This window comes from Anolis carolinensis, chromosome 5 (assembly GCF_035594765.1).
Source record: "Anolis carolinensis isolate JA03-04 chromosome 5, rAnoCar3.1.pri, whole genome shotgun sequence".
In the NCBI taxonomy this organism is placed as follows: Eukaryota; Metazoa; Chordata; class Lepidosauria; order Squamata; family Dactyloidae; genus Anolis; species Anolis carolinensis.
The window spans coordinates 184,380,041-184,395,794 of NC_085845.1; the positions used below are offsets into that span (position 1 = coordinate 184,380,041).

At 39.8% G+C, this 15,754-nt stretch overlaps 1 protein-coding gene across 1 annotated transcript in view; it reads left to right on the top strand.

The window, feature by feature from the left end:
* The first annotated feature begins 1,823 nt into the window (after positions 1-1,823).
* Positions 1,824-15,754, top strand: part of pkp2 (plakophilin 2) — a 70,335-nt gene continuing 56,404 nt past the window's right edge. Inside the window, exon 1 of the mRNA XM_062983099.1 lies at positions 1,824-2,245. Coding sequence (XP_062839169.1) covers positions 2,053-2,245 — 193 coding nt within the window. The 5' untranslated portion in view covers positions 1,824-2,052. The remainder of the gene's footprint in view (positions 2,246-15,754) is intronic.

Consider the following 15,754-nt stretch of genomic DNA (forward strand, 5'->3'; position numbering starts at 1 on the left):
CCATGTTTCCCCGAAAATAAGACAATGTCTTATATTAATTTTTGCTCCCAAAGATGCTCTAGGTCTTATTTTCAGGGGATGTCTTATTTTTCCATGAAGAAGAATTCATATTTATTGTTGAACAAAAAGATGAACATTTATTATATACTGTACAGTAGTTGTCATCACAAACCAGCATAACCAGATAAACTGTGAATCCTGTCAAGAATTTCTTGTTACTACCAATATTTCCATGTACAACACTCTATGATATGTACATTTACCAATCCTGCATGCTCTGGTGTTCTGTTCGGTGGGCATGCTGTCAAACAAAAACTTTGTTAGGTCTTACTTTCGGGGGAGGCCTTATATTTAGCAATTCAGCAAAACCTCTACTAGGTCTTATTTTCTGGGGATGTCTTATTTTAGGGGAAACAGGGTATTGGTTATCTCCAAGCCAAGGTTTACCAAAGAAAGAAACTAACTGGGACCTGGTAAAGGACTACTTAAAACAAATGAAATTTGATTCTATCTGCTGAACAGATACAATCTTAGAGACTGATGAGGACGAAGGGGATGTGGTGATTTACCATTTTCTACAAACACCTAATTAAAAAAAATCTATAATGAACCAGTTAAAGTTAGATGGAAGTTTAAAAAAAATCCATTTTATTTTTTTATATTTTTGTTCTTTTTACCATATATATTATATATTTTTTCATTTTTTCCCCTCTTTTTATTTTTCTCTTATCTCATTTCCTACTTTCTATAAACAATTAGTGTTCTCCCACTTGCTATGTGAAAATTCTATTACTTGCTAATTCATACTTTTTTATCTTCAAACATAAAATTTCCAATAAAAATATTTCCAAAAAAAAAGCCCTCTTCCTAAAGTGGTTATAAAGTTGATTTAAAGTGGATCCAAGCTCTAGGGCAGGGGTCCTCAAACTTTTTAAGCCGAGGGCCAGTCCACAATCCTTCAGACTGTTGAGGGGCTGGATTATCATTTGAAAAAAATACAAATTCCGATGCAAACTGCATATGTCTTATTTGTAGTGCAAAAACAACAACAACAACAAGAACAATGAAAAATCAATACAATATTTAAAAATAAAAACAATTTTAACCAACATACATTTATCAGGATTTCAATAGGAAGTGTGGGCCTGTTTCTGACCAATGAGATAGGTTAATTAGGATTGTTGTTGTTGTTGTTGTTGTTGTTGTTGTTGTTGTGTGTCTTCAAGTCATTTCAGACTTTGGGCAAGCCTAAGTCCAAAATTATTTATTTATTCATTTACTACATATATTTACTACATTTATATCCCACCCTTCTCACCCTGAAGTGAACTCAGAGCAGCTGTATGTACATACAATATATTATATTATTAGCATAGCACAATATTAACATTATATATTACTATATTGAACTATATCACTATACTGTAATATTATATGTAATATATAACATATAATTAATATTATTATATGGTATTATTATTAATATTATATTGTATAAAATGATAATATTATCAATATCATATGTATATACAATATATTATATTATTAAAACTGATATAAAATATTATATTATAAATGCGGGTGGGGGGCAGGTAAATGACCTTGGAGGGCCGCATCCGGCCCCCGGGCCTTAGTTTGGGGACCCCTGCTCTAGGGTGATGAAACGGTTAGTGCGCCTCGACACTACAGAAGGAATGCACTTCACCTGCCATGGTCTAATGCTATGGAATCAGAGAGTTGTGATTTGGCAAAGTTTCTAAGACTTTTCTACTCAAGAGTGCTGGTGGTAGAACAAATGACAACTCCCGTGCTCGCCTTTGAGCCAGGGCGGTTAAGCGGTGTCATGTCAAGCTGCTTTCATTCCTCGGGGCAGATGCGCCCGGGGAGGGGCTATGGCTGGGAGGGAGGGGCGGCTGCAGCGCGGGGCCTGTCCGGCAGGGGGCGTGGGCGACGTGCGCGCCCCCGAGTCCGCCTCCAGCCCCGAAGGCAGCCGGACGCTTCCTCGCCGCCTCTCCGTCGCTTGTTCGCCCCTCGGCTGGCTCAGTCCCCGGCATGGCAGCGCCCGCCGACTCCAGCTACATCCGCACCGTCCTCGGGCAGCAGATCCTGGGCGAGCTGGACAGCTCCACCTTGGCGCTGCCCTCCAGGCTCTCGGCCGCCCGAGCCGAGGCTCAGAAGTCGCTCCGCATCCAGCGTCAAGTCCAGCAGACCCTGGCCAGGAAGAGCCGCGGCTCCTTGGTCAACGGTGAGTCCGCAGGCGCGCCTTCACAACTCTTCAGGGAACTTCTCTCTTCAATAGGCAGCAAATAGGGTCCTATCCTGGAATCTCCAGACTCTTAAGTTAGGTATGGGCCAACTTGGGCCTTGAAGGTGTTTTGGACTCCAACTCCCACCATCCCTAACAGCCTCAGGCCCTTTCCTGGAAAGGGCCTGAGGCTGTTAGGAATGGTGGGAGTTGGAGTCCAAAACACCTTCAAGGCCCAAGTTGGCCCATGCCTGACCTAGAATTAATGCAATTTGACACTGCTTTAACCACATCCCCATCTGCCTTGATATTCTGGGTGAAATGGCTCAGTGGAAGGGCCCTGCCATGTTTCAATACTATAGGATCCTGGAAGTTGTAGATTCCGTGGCAGAGACAGCTAAAGGCCTTGTCAAACTGCAGCTTTCCTGATAGCACTGAGCCATGGGAGTTAAAGTGAGGCCAAGCTGCATTAATCCTACGTGTAGAACTCATGGTCCAACGTGGAAGCACCAAAGCTTCAAGGGCGAGTCTGCAATTGCTTCTTTCCAACAAATAGTTTGTTGTGTCGTCGAAGGCTTTCATGGCCGGAATCACTGGGTTGCTGTGAGTTTTCCGAAGTGTATGGCCATGTTCCAGAAACATTCTCTCCTGACATTTTGCCCACTGAGAATGCATGCCATAGATGTGGGGAAAATGTCAGGAGAAAATGCTCCTGGAACATGTCCATACAGCCCAGAAAACTCACAGCAATCCAAATCATTTTTGGATGGACTTTTCAACCGATTAAATCCTAGTATCTTCATATTCTGATCCCTTCTGGCCAGGAAAAATTACACGGTAAGTCAGTGAGTCCAAATGAAAGGGGAGGCAGCAATATACTACTTGGTCCTGGTATCTTCACACTCTAATCCCATTCCTACCGGTAGTAAAAGAAACCTGGAAATTTGCCCCAGGCCTCTTCCCTGCTGACTTTCCCCTTTAAAAAGGAGAGGGCCTGATGTATTCAAAGCTAGAGGCTTTGAAAGGCTTAGGAACAACTACAGGTGATATTGAAATGTCTCCCTTTGAAATCAACAAATCGCATGACTTGAAACTGCTTCAGGCGTTAAGTGCACTCGGCAGCACAGTCCTGTGTAGGTGATTTCAGCGGGGTTTGCTCCCAAAGACACATGAGTGAGATTTACAGGCCTGAATATGTAGAACGAAATGTGTACCACCTGCACCGTAGAATTAATGCAGTTTGACACCACTTTAACAGTCTTGGGTCAATGCTATAGAATCCTGGGCTTTGTAGTTTGGTAACACTACAGCCCTTTTCAGCAAAAAAAAGATTCAAGACCTTGTAAAACTACAATTCCCAGGCTTCCATAGCATTGAGCCATGGCAGTTAAAGTGGTGTATTTGTATTAATTGTATTACTGTGTAGAATAGATGCACCTGAAGTCTGTCCTGTAATTTGTTGGGTCTCTTGGGGCTTTCTTTTTCCTAAGAATGTCTTCAGTTGCAGCAGCATTGGTATTTTAGTGTATTATAGTCATATCAATGTTACTTCACTTCCTTATGTTTTTATCTGTATTTTTTCCATCCATTTATTCTTCTTTTTCCACTTCCAACCCCTATGTTTCCAGTGCTCAAAACTCTATATCAGAAGTGGTTCCTTATTATGGATCACAGACCACTTTCTTATCAGAAACATGAAAGCAGGGGAGAGTAATCTCTGCTTATTTTAGCTGTAGGAAACATCAGAGGGCAGCATCAGGACTTCTTTGAGGTCAATGGAGGGTCTTTAGATGCAGTGAGGATTTTGTCAAAGACTGTTGGGAACACATGCACAGGGTTTAATGTGACTAAAATTCAGTGGTCGTAATCCAATGTGGGGCACATGTAACCATCCAGCCTTGTGGGGAAGCAAACTGCTACTAATGTACTTCCTTCTCACATGCATTTCCAGGCTGTTTTCGAGAAACAGAAATAGGTTAAACCATAAGCAAATTCCTATGATTAATATTGTAACAGAGTCCAGTGGATCCTTGGTATCTGCTGGGGTGTGGTTTCCAGAACCCCATGAGTAGCAGAATCCATGAATGCAGAGGCATAATAAAACACTGTACTTGAAATTAAGGAATTTAAAAAAATCAACCCATGAAATATTTGAACTCTGTGATATAGCCCAGTTAGATACAGATTCAGTAGATACAGAGACTACCCATATATCTGAAAGTTTATGTGTGGTTCTGGCACTGTTGTGCTTAGATTGTTTCAACATAACATTTCCATCCAGACTTTAATTAAACTATTGTTAGCAAAATTTCCATTTCCCATAGTCATATTGAACTGCAGCTATTTTTTCTGTTCATAGAGCTAGTAACAGAAGGAATAAAATTGCATTTACAATGAATGTGTATAGATGAATTTGTTGATGTAGTGTGCCTTGACGTTGTGACCCTCTATAAGGGGGTTTTCTTGGCAAACCATTGCCCTTTGCCCTCTTCCAAGGTTGAGAGTGTGACCTGCCCAAGGTCATCCAGTAAGTTTCCTTAGTTGAGTGGGGATTCAAATCCCAGTCTTCAGAATCTTTGTCCAAAATTGAAACCACTTCCAAACGCTGGCTCTGGTAGACGATCAAGTTACCAAAACAGAAAGTAATTTGGGCTGTGTGTTGTCGAAGGCTTTCATGGCTGGAATCACTAGGTTGCTGTGAGTTTTCCGGGCTGTATGGCCATGTTCCAGAAGCATTCCCTCCTGACATTTCATCCACATCTATGGCAGGCATCCTCATTTGTGCTGATTCTGTATCCTGTTTGTTGTTGTGTGCCTTCAAGTCATTTCTCAGTTACAGTGATCTTGTCATTGAGTTTTCTTGACAATATTTGTTCAGAAATTCCTTTCTCTGAGGTTGAGAGAGTGTGATTTGCCCAAAGCCACCCAGTGAGTTCCATGGCTGGGTGGGGATTTGAACCTTGGTTTCCCGAGTTGTAGTCCAATGCTCAAACCATGTTGCAGCACCATGCCAGTTTTGGGAATAGGGCACCTTCCTAGTGATCCTTTGAGTCCATTGGTTTTCACAGGTGGACTTGCATCCAAGTACCAGACAAGCATGACCACCATGCCTAGATTCTGAAATCTTATGTGATCAGGTATTTTCATAGTGGATTGATGTCTATTATGACTAAATATCTTTTTAATACAGGTTTTAAAACTCCAGTTTAATTTGGCAGTGGAATGTTTAGTGTTTTCCCATAAATGTAATTTTCTCTGCTCCATTACCATTAGAACAGACAAGCTGTAACCTTCTTGATGTTATTAAACTACATATCCTGGAATTCCTTACCATTGACTATGCTGGCTAAGGCTTCTGGAAGCTGCAGTTCAGTTTACCAAGGACCACAGTCTTCCTTGCCCTTGTTCTCTCTTTCAACATGATACCAAAGCTTTAACATGACAGAACCTGAAGTATCCATGATTTAATGACAGCGACACTCCTGTCAGGGCTGGCCCAAGGCACTTTGCTGCCTGAAGGACAGCATCAAATCTCCCTCCCTTTGCTGTCTTTTGTTAAGGTGCATTGTATTTATTTGTGGGCTATGCATCAAAAAACACAACTAACAAGCCTTTCTCTTTTTCCTTGGAAATAAAAATATAACAATATATTGCATATCACCTTATCTCCATTTCACAATACTTGGAGTCCCACCCTGCCAGTGCCTCAGACTTCAGAATATCAAAACAAACTTTGGGTGCATCTACACCAGGGGTCCCCAAACTAAGGCCCGGGGGCCACATGCGGCCCATTGAAGCCATTTATCCGGCCCCTGTGGCGGTGGCTCCCTCCACCACCAAGGAATGCACATGTGGTACAAAGGAGGAGAGAAAGGCGCGCCTTTCCAGCTCCTCCCTCGCCTGGTGTGCGCCTTCCAAAGCGTTGCTTGTTTATAATGGTATTTTATTATTGAATTAATAATTAATTATTAAGGGGTGTTTTGTTAGTGTTTTTGGTGCACAAAGGCAGAAGGGGGTTGAACTAAATGGCCCGAGGGGTCTCTTCCAACCCTCTTCATCTTTATTATTATTGTGTTGTTGAAGGCTTTCCATGGCCAGGATCACAGGGTTGTTGTATGTCTTTCGGGCTGTGTGGCCATATTCCAGAAGTATTCTCTCCTGACGTTTCGCCCACATCTATGGCAGGCATACCTCACAACCTCTGAGGATGCCTGCCATAGATGTGGGCGAAACGTCAGGAGAGAATACTTCTGGAACATGGCCACACAGCCCGAAAGACATACAACAACCCATTATTATTATTATTATTATTATTATTATTATTATTGTTGTTATTATTGACACAGTGTAACATAGCAAACAAGATATATATGCTGGATTTCATATCACAAAAATCACTTCCCAAGCGTTTAGGACTGTGTGATGTATTATTATTGTTATTGTTGTTATTATTATTACTATATTATTATTAACAACGTTGAGGCTGGGTGGCCATCTATCAGGAGTGCTTTGCCTGTGCTTTTGGTGCATAAAGGGGGTTGGACAAGGGGTTTCTTCCAACCCTCTTTATTATTTTTATTATGATTATTATCTGTATTTGTTCTCACTTTTTTTACTTCAAAATAAGATATGTGCAGTGTGCATCGGAATTTGTTCATAGTTTTTTTTAAAACTATAGTCCAGCCCTCCAAAGGTCCGAGGAACCATGAACTGGCCCCCTGTTTAAAAAGTTTGGGGACCCCTCATCTACACTGTAGAATGAATGCAGTTTGACACCAGTTTAACTGCGAAGTCTCAATGCTATGGAATCTTGGAATTTATAGTTTGGTGAGTCACCAGCACTCTTTAGCAGAAAAGGCTAAAACCTTGTAAAACTACAACTTCCAGGATTCCATAGCCTCGAGCCATGGCAATTAAAGTAGTGTCAAATTGCATTAATAATACAGCATAGGTGTGCCCTTTGTAAGGCTGATTTCTACAAGTATCCCATTCCCCACAAGGTGACACATGACATGTTAAAAATATTTTTAGTCAGTGAACCTTTTATTTGTCTGGTCCATAAAAGTCATAACTACCCACTGTTTTTTGTGTAGTAATAATACACAAGGCTCAAGGCGGGTTACAGAACAATGAAACACATAAATATTGCAAAAATGCCACAAATGCACACATTAAAATGTATTTCTATGAAAGATACATATTAAAGCATATTTCTCTCAGGGGCCACATTCATAGAGCCTATTGTACCCTTCCACCCATCAGAAATCCACTGAAGTAGAGGCAGTCCGTGTTCTTTCATGTGGCAGAAGAGTTTGGGCCAGGTTTTAAATCTAGACTTTTCATTTTAGAACTCCTTGTCTATGCAGCTGCTTTGTGCAAATACATCATGATATAGAATTTTCCCCCTGAAACTGATGACACCCAGCCAAACCTTTTCATTCACGTAGAATAACCCAGCCCAAAGCTTGACTCATCCAAACAGGCTTTCTTGTTGTACTCCTTGCCCTAAAGGCACCTTCCTGTATTCCTCAATTACTCTGCTGCTTTTCTCCTGATGGCTCACCAGCACACACCATAATTATTTCTATTTTGGATATCCTTTAGATAGACTAATTAAGATAGGAGATGATGTGGATTCTCTTCCATGCGCAAACTCAAATATTGCAATGATTGGGTGGCTTTTGTGTGATTCTGGCCCATTGCGGGTGCTTTTGTATTTGGCAATTGAATAACTTGTCTTAGCCTTCATCCTATATCTCTCATATGAAATAATCTTCCCCTTTAATGGCCATAGCAAACATCGGAATTGGAGCCTGTGGAACTGCAAGGGTTTGAATAGGATTGGCAAAATCCAGGTTCAAACATTGTAAAATTGACTTAACCTGCACCACAAAGTTCTTTTGAGGATTAAATGGGGGAGGACACAAGAGAAGAAAGAAACTAGTTTACACTGCAAATACAGTAGCATTCAACCCTTGCAGGGATTAGGGACACAGGACCCTCGTAAAAATGGGGGAAATTCTTTTTAAAAAAACAAAAACACTATATTCTACACCATAGCCAATGGATGAGGGCAATGTGCACAAACTGTCCATCTGTGGAGAGAGTCTTGTGTCACAGTAGATATATTTCAGGGTGCAGGTGTATTTGACAAGTGTACTTCTAGTTGTTAGCTCTGGTAGCATGCTGAATTACATGTAGTTGATTGAGATTGGGTTTTTTCAGTCTTGTGGATGTCTTTTGAACTCTCGGAAAGCAAGAGCAAAAGTGTAAATCAATCATAAGAATAAAGAATGAGTATCTGCCGGATCCTCAGAACTTTTTTTGAAGGGAAGTCTCAATTCTGACAGATTGTTACTACTGGTAGGGGAAGTGCAAATTACTTCCATTGCCATTGGAACATCCTTAAACATAAAACTATTACTGATATTGTGTGTGCCTAGAAGTGTCCTCCACGTGTTCAGTGTAGCTTAATTCCAGGGAAATGTGCATTAGATATACAGTATTGCAGGTTTGATGTTGTGTACCTTTAAGGGTGACCTAAGGCAAACTATCAAGGGGTTTTCTTGGGCTGAGAGTGTGTGACTTTGCATATAAGTTTCCACGGTCAAAGCAGGGAATTGAACTCGGGTCTCCAGAGTTGGAATTCAATTCTCAAACCACTGCACCATGCTGGCACCCCTTTATTATTTATTTATTATCAGAGAATAATGGTCATAACATTTCTTAGTGTTTGTATACACTTGATTGATAATTTCTAAGGAGCTCTACGTCTTGGTAGTACTATTTTGCCAGTCATGTTCCCAGGTCTATGAGCATTTACATCCATGGAAAATGCCTAACACCTGGTGAAGTAGGCTGGTGTAAAAAAGGTGGGGATGTCTTCTAGCTGCTACATGAATCCTATCTTCGATTTAATAGAATTACGGTTTAAAATATCAATAATAATTTAGTACTAGTAAACCACATGAGTGGGAGAATCTGCATTATACACAATTATATCAGTTTCATACCACTTTAATTGTCATGTCTCCTTTGTATAAAATCCTGGGATTTGTAGTTTGGTGGGTTATTTAGACTAGCTTATTAGAAAGTCATAATCAACTCCCTTGAACTACAGCAAAGTATTCTTAGGGCCTTTCCACATAACCATATAACCCAGAATATCAAGGCAGAAAATTTTATACTATCTGCTTTGAGCTAGGTTATATGAGTCCACACTACCATATATTCCAGTTCAGAGCAGATAATGTGGGATTTTATTCAGCTGTGTGGAAGGGGTCTTAGTACTGCAGCAAACTACAAATCTAAGGAATTCATAAAATGTATCCATGGCAGTCAAAGTGATGTGAATCTTTCATCACTATGTTCTTACTATACAGTCTACATATTGGTGGGATCTATATGCTTGCAAGAGAATAGAGTTTTGAGGGAGCCTTTGCTAACAAGCTGTTATAGATAGAAGTATCATGACATATTCTTTGCCTTCTGTTCTGGTGTTGAGAGGGGAATTGCACTAGGTAAGATACACACTTTATAGATATACATGAGAGGCAGCGTGGTGTAGTGGTTTAAGCATCAGACTGAAACTCTGAAGACCTTGGGTGAATCACACACTCTCGGTCCAAGAAAACCTTGCAATGGAGCGGTGGTTCTCAACCTGGGGTCCCCAGATGTTTTTGGCCTTCAACTCCCAGAAATCCTAACAGCTGGTAAACTGGCTGGGATTTCTTGCAGTTGTAGGCCAAAAACTTCTGGGGACCCTAGGTTGAGAACCACTGCAATAGAGTCACCTTATGGCTTCTATAAGTCAGAAACTATTTGAAGGCACACAATAACAACAAATATACATAGAACTTAATGCACTCAGAAAACTCTTGGAGGCATTTTCAGTGTTGTCTGTATTCTAGTGCTGTTGAATGTATTGTTAACTGCATAGAGACATTTGGTAGTAAATTCCTCCTGGGTCATACCAGATCTGGAGTTGGCAGCTATTAAAAATATCAGGCAGGTGAAAACCTTCTGGATATTGTCAGAAAATATCTCAGGTTTTGTTGTAAATGCCACCCAGTTGTTTGCTGACAGCGTAGCAAAGATCGCTGCAGAAGCTTTCTTTATCTGAAACGGACCAATGGGAAGGTATGGCAAGTTGGAATAATGCCTGTGCATACACACCTACTAAACTACACCTACAAAGGCGAACACTCCAGAGGCATTCAGACTTCCTGCATAGAATTTGTAACTGAGTGGCATTGTTCTGTTACATATAGTTTTTGTCTTGCCATATTTTGGCTGACTGTATTTTTCCAGTGTGTGAGCATTCAAAGCATCTTGCATTTTAGAGATGCCAGGAATTTTGAAGGTATAATGTTCATAAATAAAAACATGGGATTAAATAGTAAAGAGCTGTGTTTGAATTAAAGCTATTTAATGTAAGATATTTGCAGCATGGGACTAGGGATTTTACTGCCTGCCTGAGGTTGAACAATACCTCCCCCTCCCATGTAAGTAAAGGTATGTAGCTCTCAAAGCCGGCCAGGTTATTTTGGCACCTGAGGCAGACAATCCCACAAATTCCTGCTTTTCAACCCACAGTAAAAAATAATAAATTAATTAACTTAGCAATTTACTACTCTTTCATGATACAACCTGACTTACTGCCAAATGGCAGGTCAAACCTTGAAGAGGAGACACCTGTGGGTAGAACCGCGTGTCCAAATGTGGCTGATACACAAGTGTGTGTATGTGTATTTAATTGCAAACATATTGGAAAGTTAGGAAATGTAGTTACATGCATGTAACTCAGCAAACAAGTATGTGCATATTTGTCAGTCATGACAATAAACATGCTGGACTTTTTCAATAACTTCCTTACATGAAAATAAATTATGCTCCATTCCAAGCAAATAAGGACTTTGTACCTGACAAAGTTCCTTTGTACCAGCAAGTTTTTTGCATACCTTCTGGCACCCATAAAAGGACTGGAGTCTATTATATATCTGAATTTTATTGTTTTTTTTTTTTTACAGTTAAGAGCAAGGGATTGAAATTGTTCGTGTTTCGCCTTCCTACTAAACTTTCGGTATAGACCTAATAAATGAAAATGAATAGAGTACTTAAGTTCCTATGCATTCATCAGTCAGTACGACTAGTCAGGTGAAGACAGAAACACAGAGTTGGAAGGATCTTACCAAGTCCAGCCCCCCGCTCAGTGTAGGATTTAACAGTTGTGCTTTTAGGAGATTCACTGTACATTTCCTTTAAAGTATTTCCTGCTTCTTGAAACAGTTTGATGTGGGATTTTAAATGAGGAACGGATACTCTTGTACTCTGTCTTTGCATAAAACACCCTAATTGTGGAAGGGATAATGTATATATAATTGCTGAGGAATGAGGCTGGAGTTCTTGATATGTAATATTTTAATACCACCAAGGTTTGGATTTGCCCTTTGGGACAGCTGTTTATTATCCCTGAAATGGACCCTACATTCATTGGGGAGATAAATACATCAATTACTGTACTTTTGCCACTTAGCATGTCAAACTTAAGAAAAAGATATTTTAAATCCATATCATAATGCCATTCTTTGGGCAACCCTCCCCACTCCCCAAAAGCCACAAGATTGGGTACAATTTGGCAGAATTCGCATTGCTTCTCCAAAAAGGCTATTACAAAATCAGAAACATGGGGTTATAAAAATAAAGGTGTGGGAGAAAACAGCAATATTCAGAGATGGTTTGAAAGTGAAGACTTGGACTCCCTTCCCTTTTCCTGACTTCATCATTTTTACTTTGTAGTAATGATTCCAACATATAGGACTATGGATTAATACAAGGGGAGTTGTTGCCCTGATTAGATTACAGTCTTAAGTTGTAAAATGAGATAAGGAAAGTTTATGACCCATTTCTGGGGATTTATAATAGTAAAAACTATACTGTAATAGTGAAGATGCCACAGATATCTCAAGTTGAGAACTTAATGGGGACGTGTAAGTAAAGAAAGTGGAAGAGTTTTGAAAAGGAAGGTGTGTGAATATGTCTCTGATGTATTCATAGTGATTGATACCAGTGTGCATTGCATCTTATTTGTACAACTATAATCAGCAATATTTTGTTGTGTGAACATCAAAGGCAGGCCTGCTAACCACCCAGGTATGTAGGTGAGAAATCTCATTGTGAGGCTGATAAAGTCCTGCTCCTTCTTCCTTTGATATCTAATCTCCTCCACTTTGCCTTCCTTCTCCATGATTGCACCTCCTTTGAGCAAACATGGGAAAGAATCTCCTGGCACAATAAAGGCTAACCAATTTATGTTGGCACAAGATTTCCAAGGATGAGAACACACTCCATTTGGAGGGAGTGGACTCTTTCATATAGCACAAATGGGCACCTGCAAAATTTGGAAGCCGACAGTATTTGGCATCTTTGTGGATTTATGTAGTTCAAGATTCTAAATCCTGATTCTCTTGTGTGTGTTTGTGCTATCAAGACACCTGTCAACTTAAAGCAACTCATGAAATACATAAGGTTTATTTAGGTATGGAATACTCAGAGGTGGTTTTGCCCATTCCTTCCTCTGAAATCTAGCTTACAGCACCTGGTATTCATTGAGGGCTTCCCATCCAAGTACTAACCAGGGCTGACCCTGCTTAGCTTTCAAAAGAAGAAGGGATCTAGTGCTTTTAGTGTATTTAGGCCTCCACAATTCTCTTATCCTTGGTATATTTATTTCCAAGGCCAGCTGTTCAACAAGATTTGGTATTAACTAAGGAAAAATGAATTAAAACGGGACGTTATCTAGAATTCCTGTTGTTACCTGCTATTTATACTATTATTTTGCATATGTACGGTTTTTTCATTCAGGTGTAGCAGTTTCCTGTTCTTTACTTATCAACTTCATTTAATCAACATCATTTGATGCTTATTGCTCATTTTGTATCTAGTTACTTGTAATTTTACGTAAGATACTGTTGCTTATGTTGACATTCTCATCCCATGTTTATATAGCAGTTGTTTTGTTCACATTGGTTTCTTTTATAACTTTTGTATGGTGTGCATGTGTTGTATAGAGCAAGATGGATTTGTGAATGTTCTATGAGTGTACATGCTACTTCGGTTTTATTTCTACATGTATGGAAATTATGTGATTTTTTTTTCTGACTTGGTAGTGGATTATCTGCTCCCAAATAAAAAACCATACAGGCCTTTTCTGTTGTGCTTCATGGAACATACTAATGTGAGTCATATCACTCTGGAATTGGTCAGCCTTTAAGTCATCTATTAGTTGATGGTAACCACATAAATATAATAGGTTTTTAGTAGGCAATGAATACTCACCCTTTTAGAAAACCTCAGAAATGATGTTATTGGCAAATAAAGGGAGTTATCCAAGAGCTCAGTTGGCCAGATGGAAAGGAGAGCAAGGCATGCTAAGCATAATAAACTTTGTGTAAACCCAGCTGCTAGATCAGATCAGAGCATTTATAACCGCTCAACTAATTTGGAAATGAATTAAGATAACCTTTGCTAAACCCGAACAGCGAGATCTGTATCTAGACAGACAAATTCTCAATGTATTTGCCCTCAAACCCATCTGGAGATTCCAAGATTAGAACAAGATTAGATTTTGTGTCAGCGTTGGAAATTTTACAGTTGTGAGGTCTTGACTTCATGTATCCACCTGTTTATTCTTAATACAAGGTAAATAGACAGCATCCCGCTACTATTTAAAACCATTTCAGTTTTTTAAAATACTTGCTGCCTGTGATGTGTCTAGTAAACCCAGCATTGCCATGCTTTTGGTTACACTGTATGGCAATGAGTGTTGGCCACTGATTTCTGTACATATTTTTTTCTGCAAAGAAGGGAGTCTTCTCTTTCTTAACAGACACAATCATCCAAGGTTGCAACAGGCATTCCTTTGAACTACCGTAGGATTATTCTACTTGCTTTTCCAACTTGGTTGTCATTATTGCCCCCTCCCCTTCAGTAAGTCTGTGGCAGCTGAACATGGTTGTGTTGAGCAGTGGAGAGTCTTTCACATGGGTGCTATTCTAAAAGTGCACGTCATGGCATCACCTCTTCATTTTTTTTCCCCAATGTGACCAAATGAGGTTTCTGACCGACCTTTTCCCCCATATTTGTGCACTCTGGTCTTTGCTATAACCATCACAAATCTTTCTGTCTTTTCATTCTTTTAGTATCTGTTCTACAACCTTCATTGCTTTGACACTTGGTGCAGACTCTATTAAGTGATACCAAAATGCCTATCTCTAAAAAAAATGTGTAGTGTTTCAATGTGATTTTTAAAATAAAATGATCCCCATTGTTACTTATAATCACAAGATATTTTTCATAAGCCCAGTTTACCAGCACTGTGTCAGTATACTTACAAAGCTAAAACTGAGTCCCTTCGGGCGAGAAGGGCGGGATATAAATGTTGTAAATGAATAAATAAATAAATTTACTTTTAACTTTCTCATGTGCTTGCACTCCAGTCAGAGCTGACATAATTATGTCTCAAACCATGAGGTTTTGTCTGCAAATGCACTCCAAGAATGTACTGTTGTTTTCATAGGTGTTTTCTTTTAAATAATTCCTGATATTTTTTTTCAAATTTTCTGATATTTTACCAAAAACATTGTAGTCTAGTCTGGTATAGGAGCAGGTGTGTGGAAGTTACACCACGAGAAACTGCACTGGTGACACTAACTGAAGGGATGTCACTAAATGGGAAAGGGGCAATACTTCTGTTAATATTATGCCTCTCTGAGCATACAAGTAGCTCTGTCTTCTGAATTTGCTATTAGAATAAAGGAGGGATGGGTGGATACTACCTTTCCTCTATGAAACTCAGAACAAAAGTTTACCCGTGCATCATTCCCTAAAATTGGACTATGTTCAAGAAATTTTGTCTTACCTTGAGCTACCCAATGAATTTACTGAATCTACTGTTTTGGCTATGCCACATTTCCAGGAGCGGCTGTTGGTTTCTGTGTTGGTGGAGTGATGAATCAGAGCCATGTTCTAGTGTGAGCTATCCATGGTCCTAAATGCTACTACATTCACTTATTGTGGGTGTTATGTTCCAGGACCACCCGCAAAAAGTGAAAATCCATGAAGTAGGGACGCTATATTTGTGTTATTTGCAAGTACCATCTCTGTCCCCTCTCGCCTCTCAAGCATGTGCATGTGCACTTCCACCGCTGCCACTGCCTTGTGAGGCGAAAACAAAGCTGCTTCAGCCTCCTTTTCTCTCCCTTCCTTAGGCTTCTCCTTAGAAAGGAAGTAGAAATAGGGATTTATAATATTATTTTATGATTTATACTATTATTTTAGTGTTTATTAAATACCCACGAAACAATGAGGGTGTGAAAAGTGAACCGCGAAGTAGCGAGGGAACACTGTACACCCATTCTACTAGCCTTGGTATCATTAGAAGTCTTCACTAAAGTTTGGACTAAACCTCACAGTGGATTCATACTCCTCTGAAAAGGGATTCCCTACTAA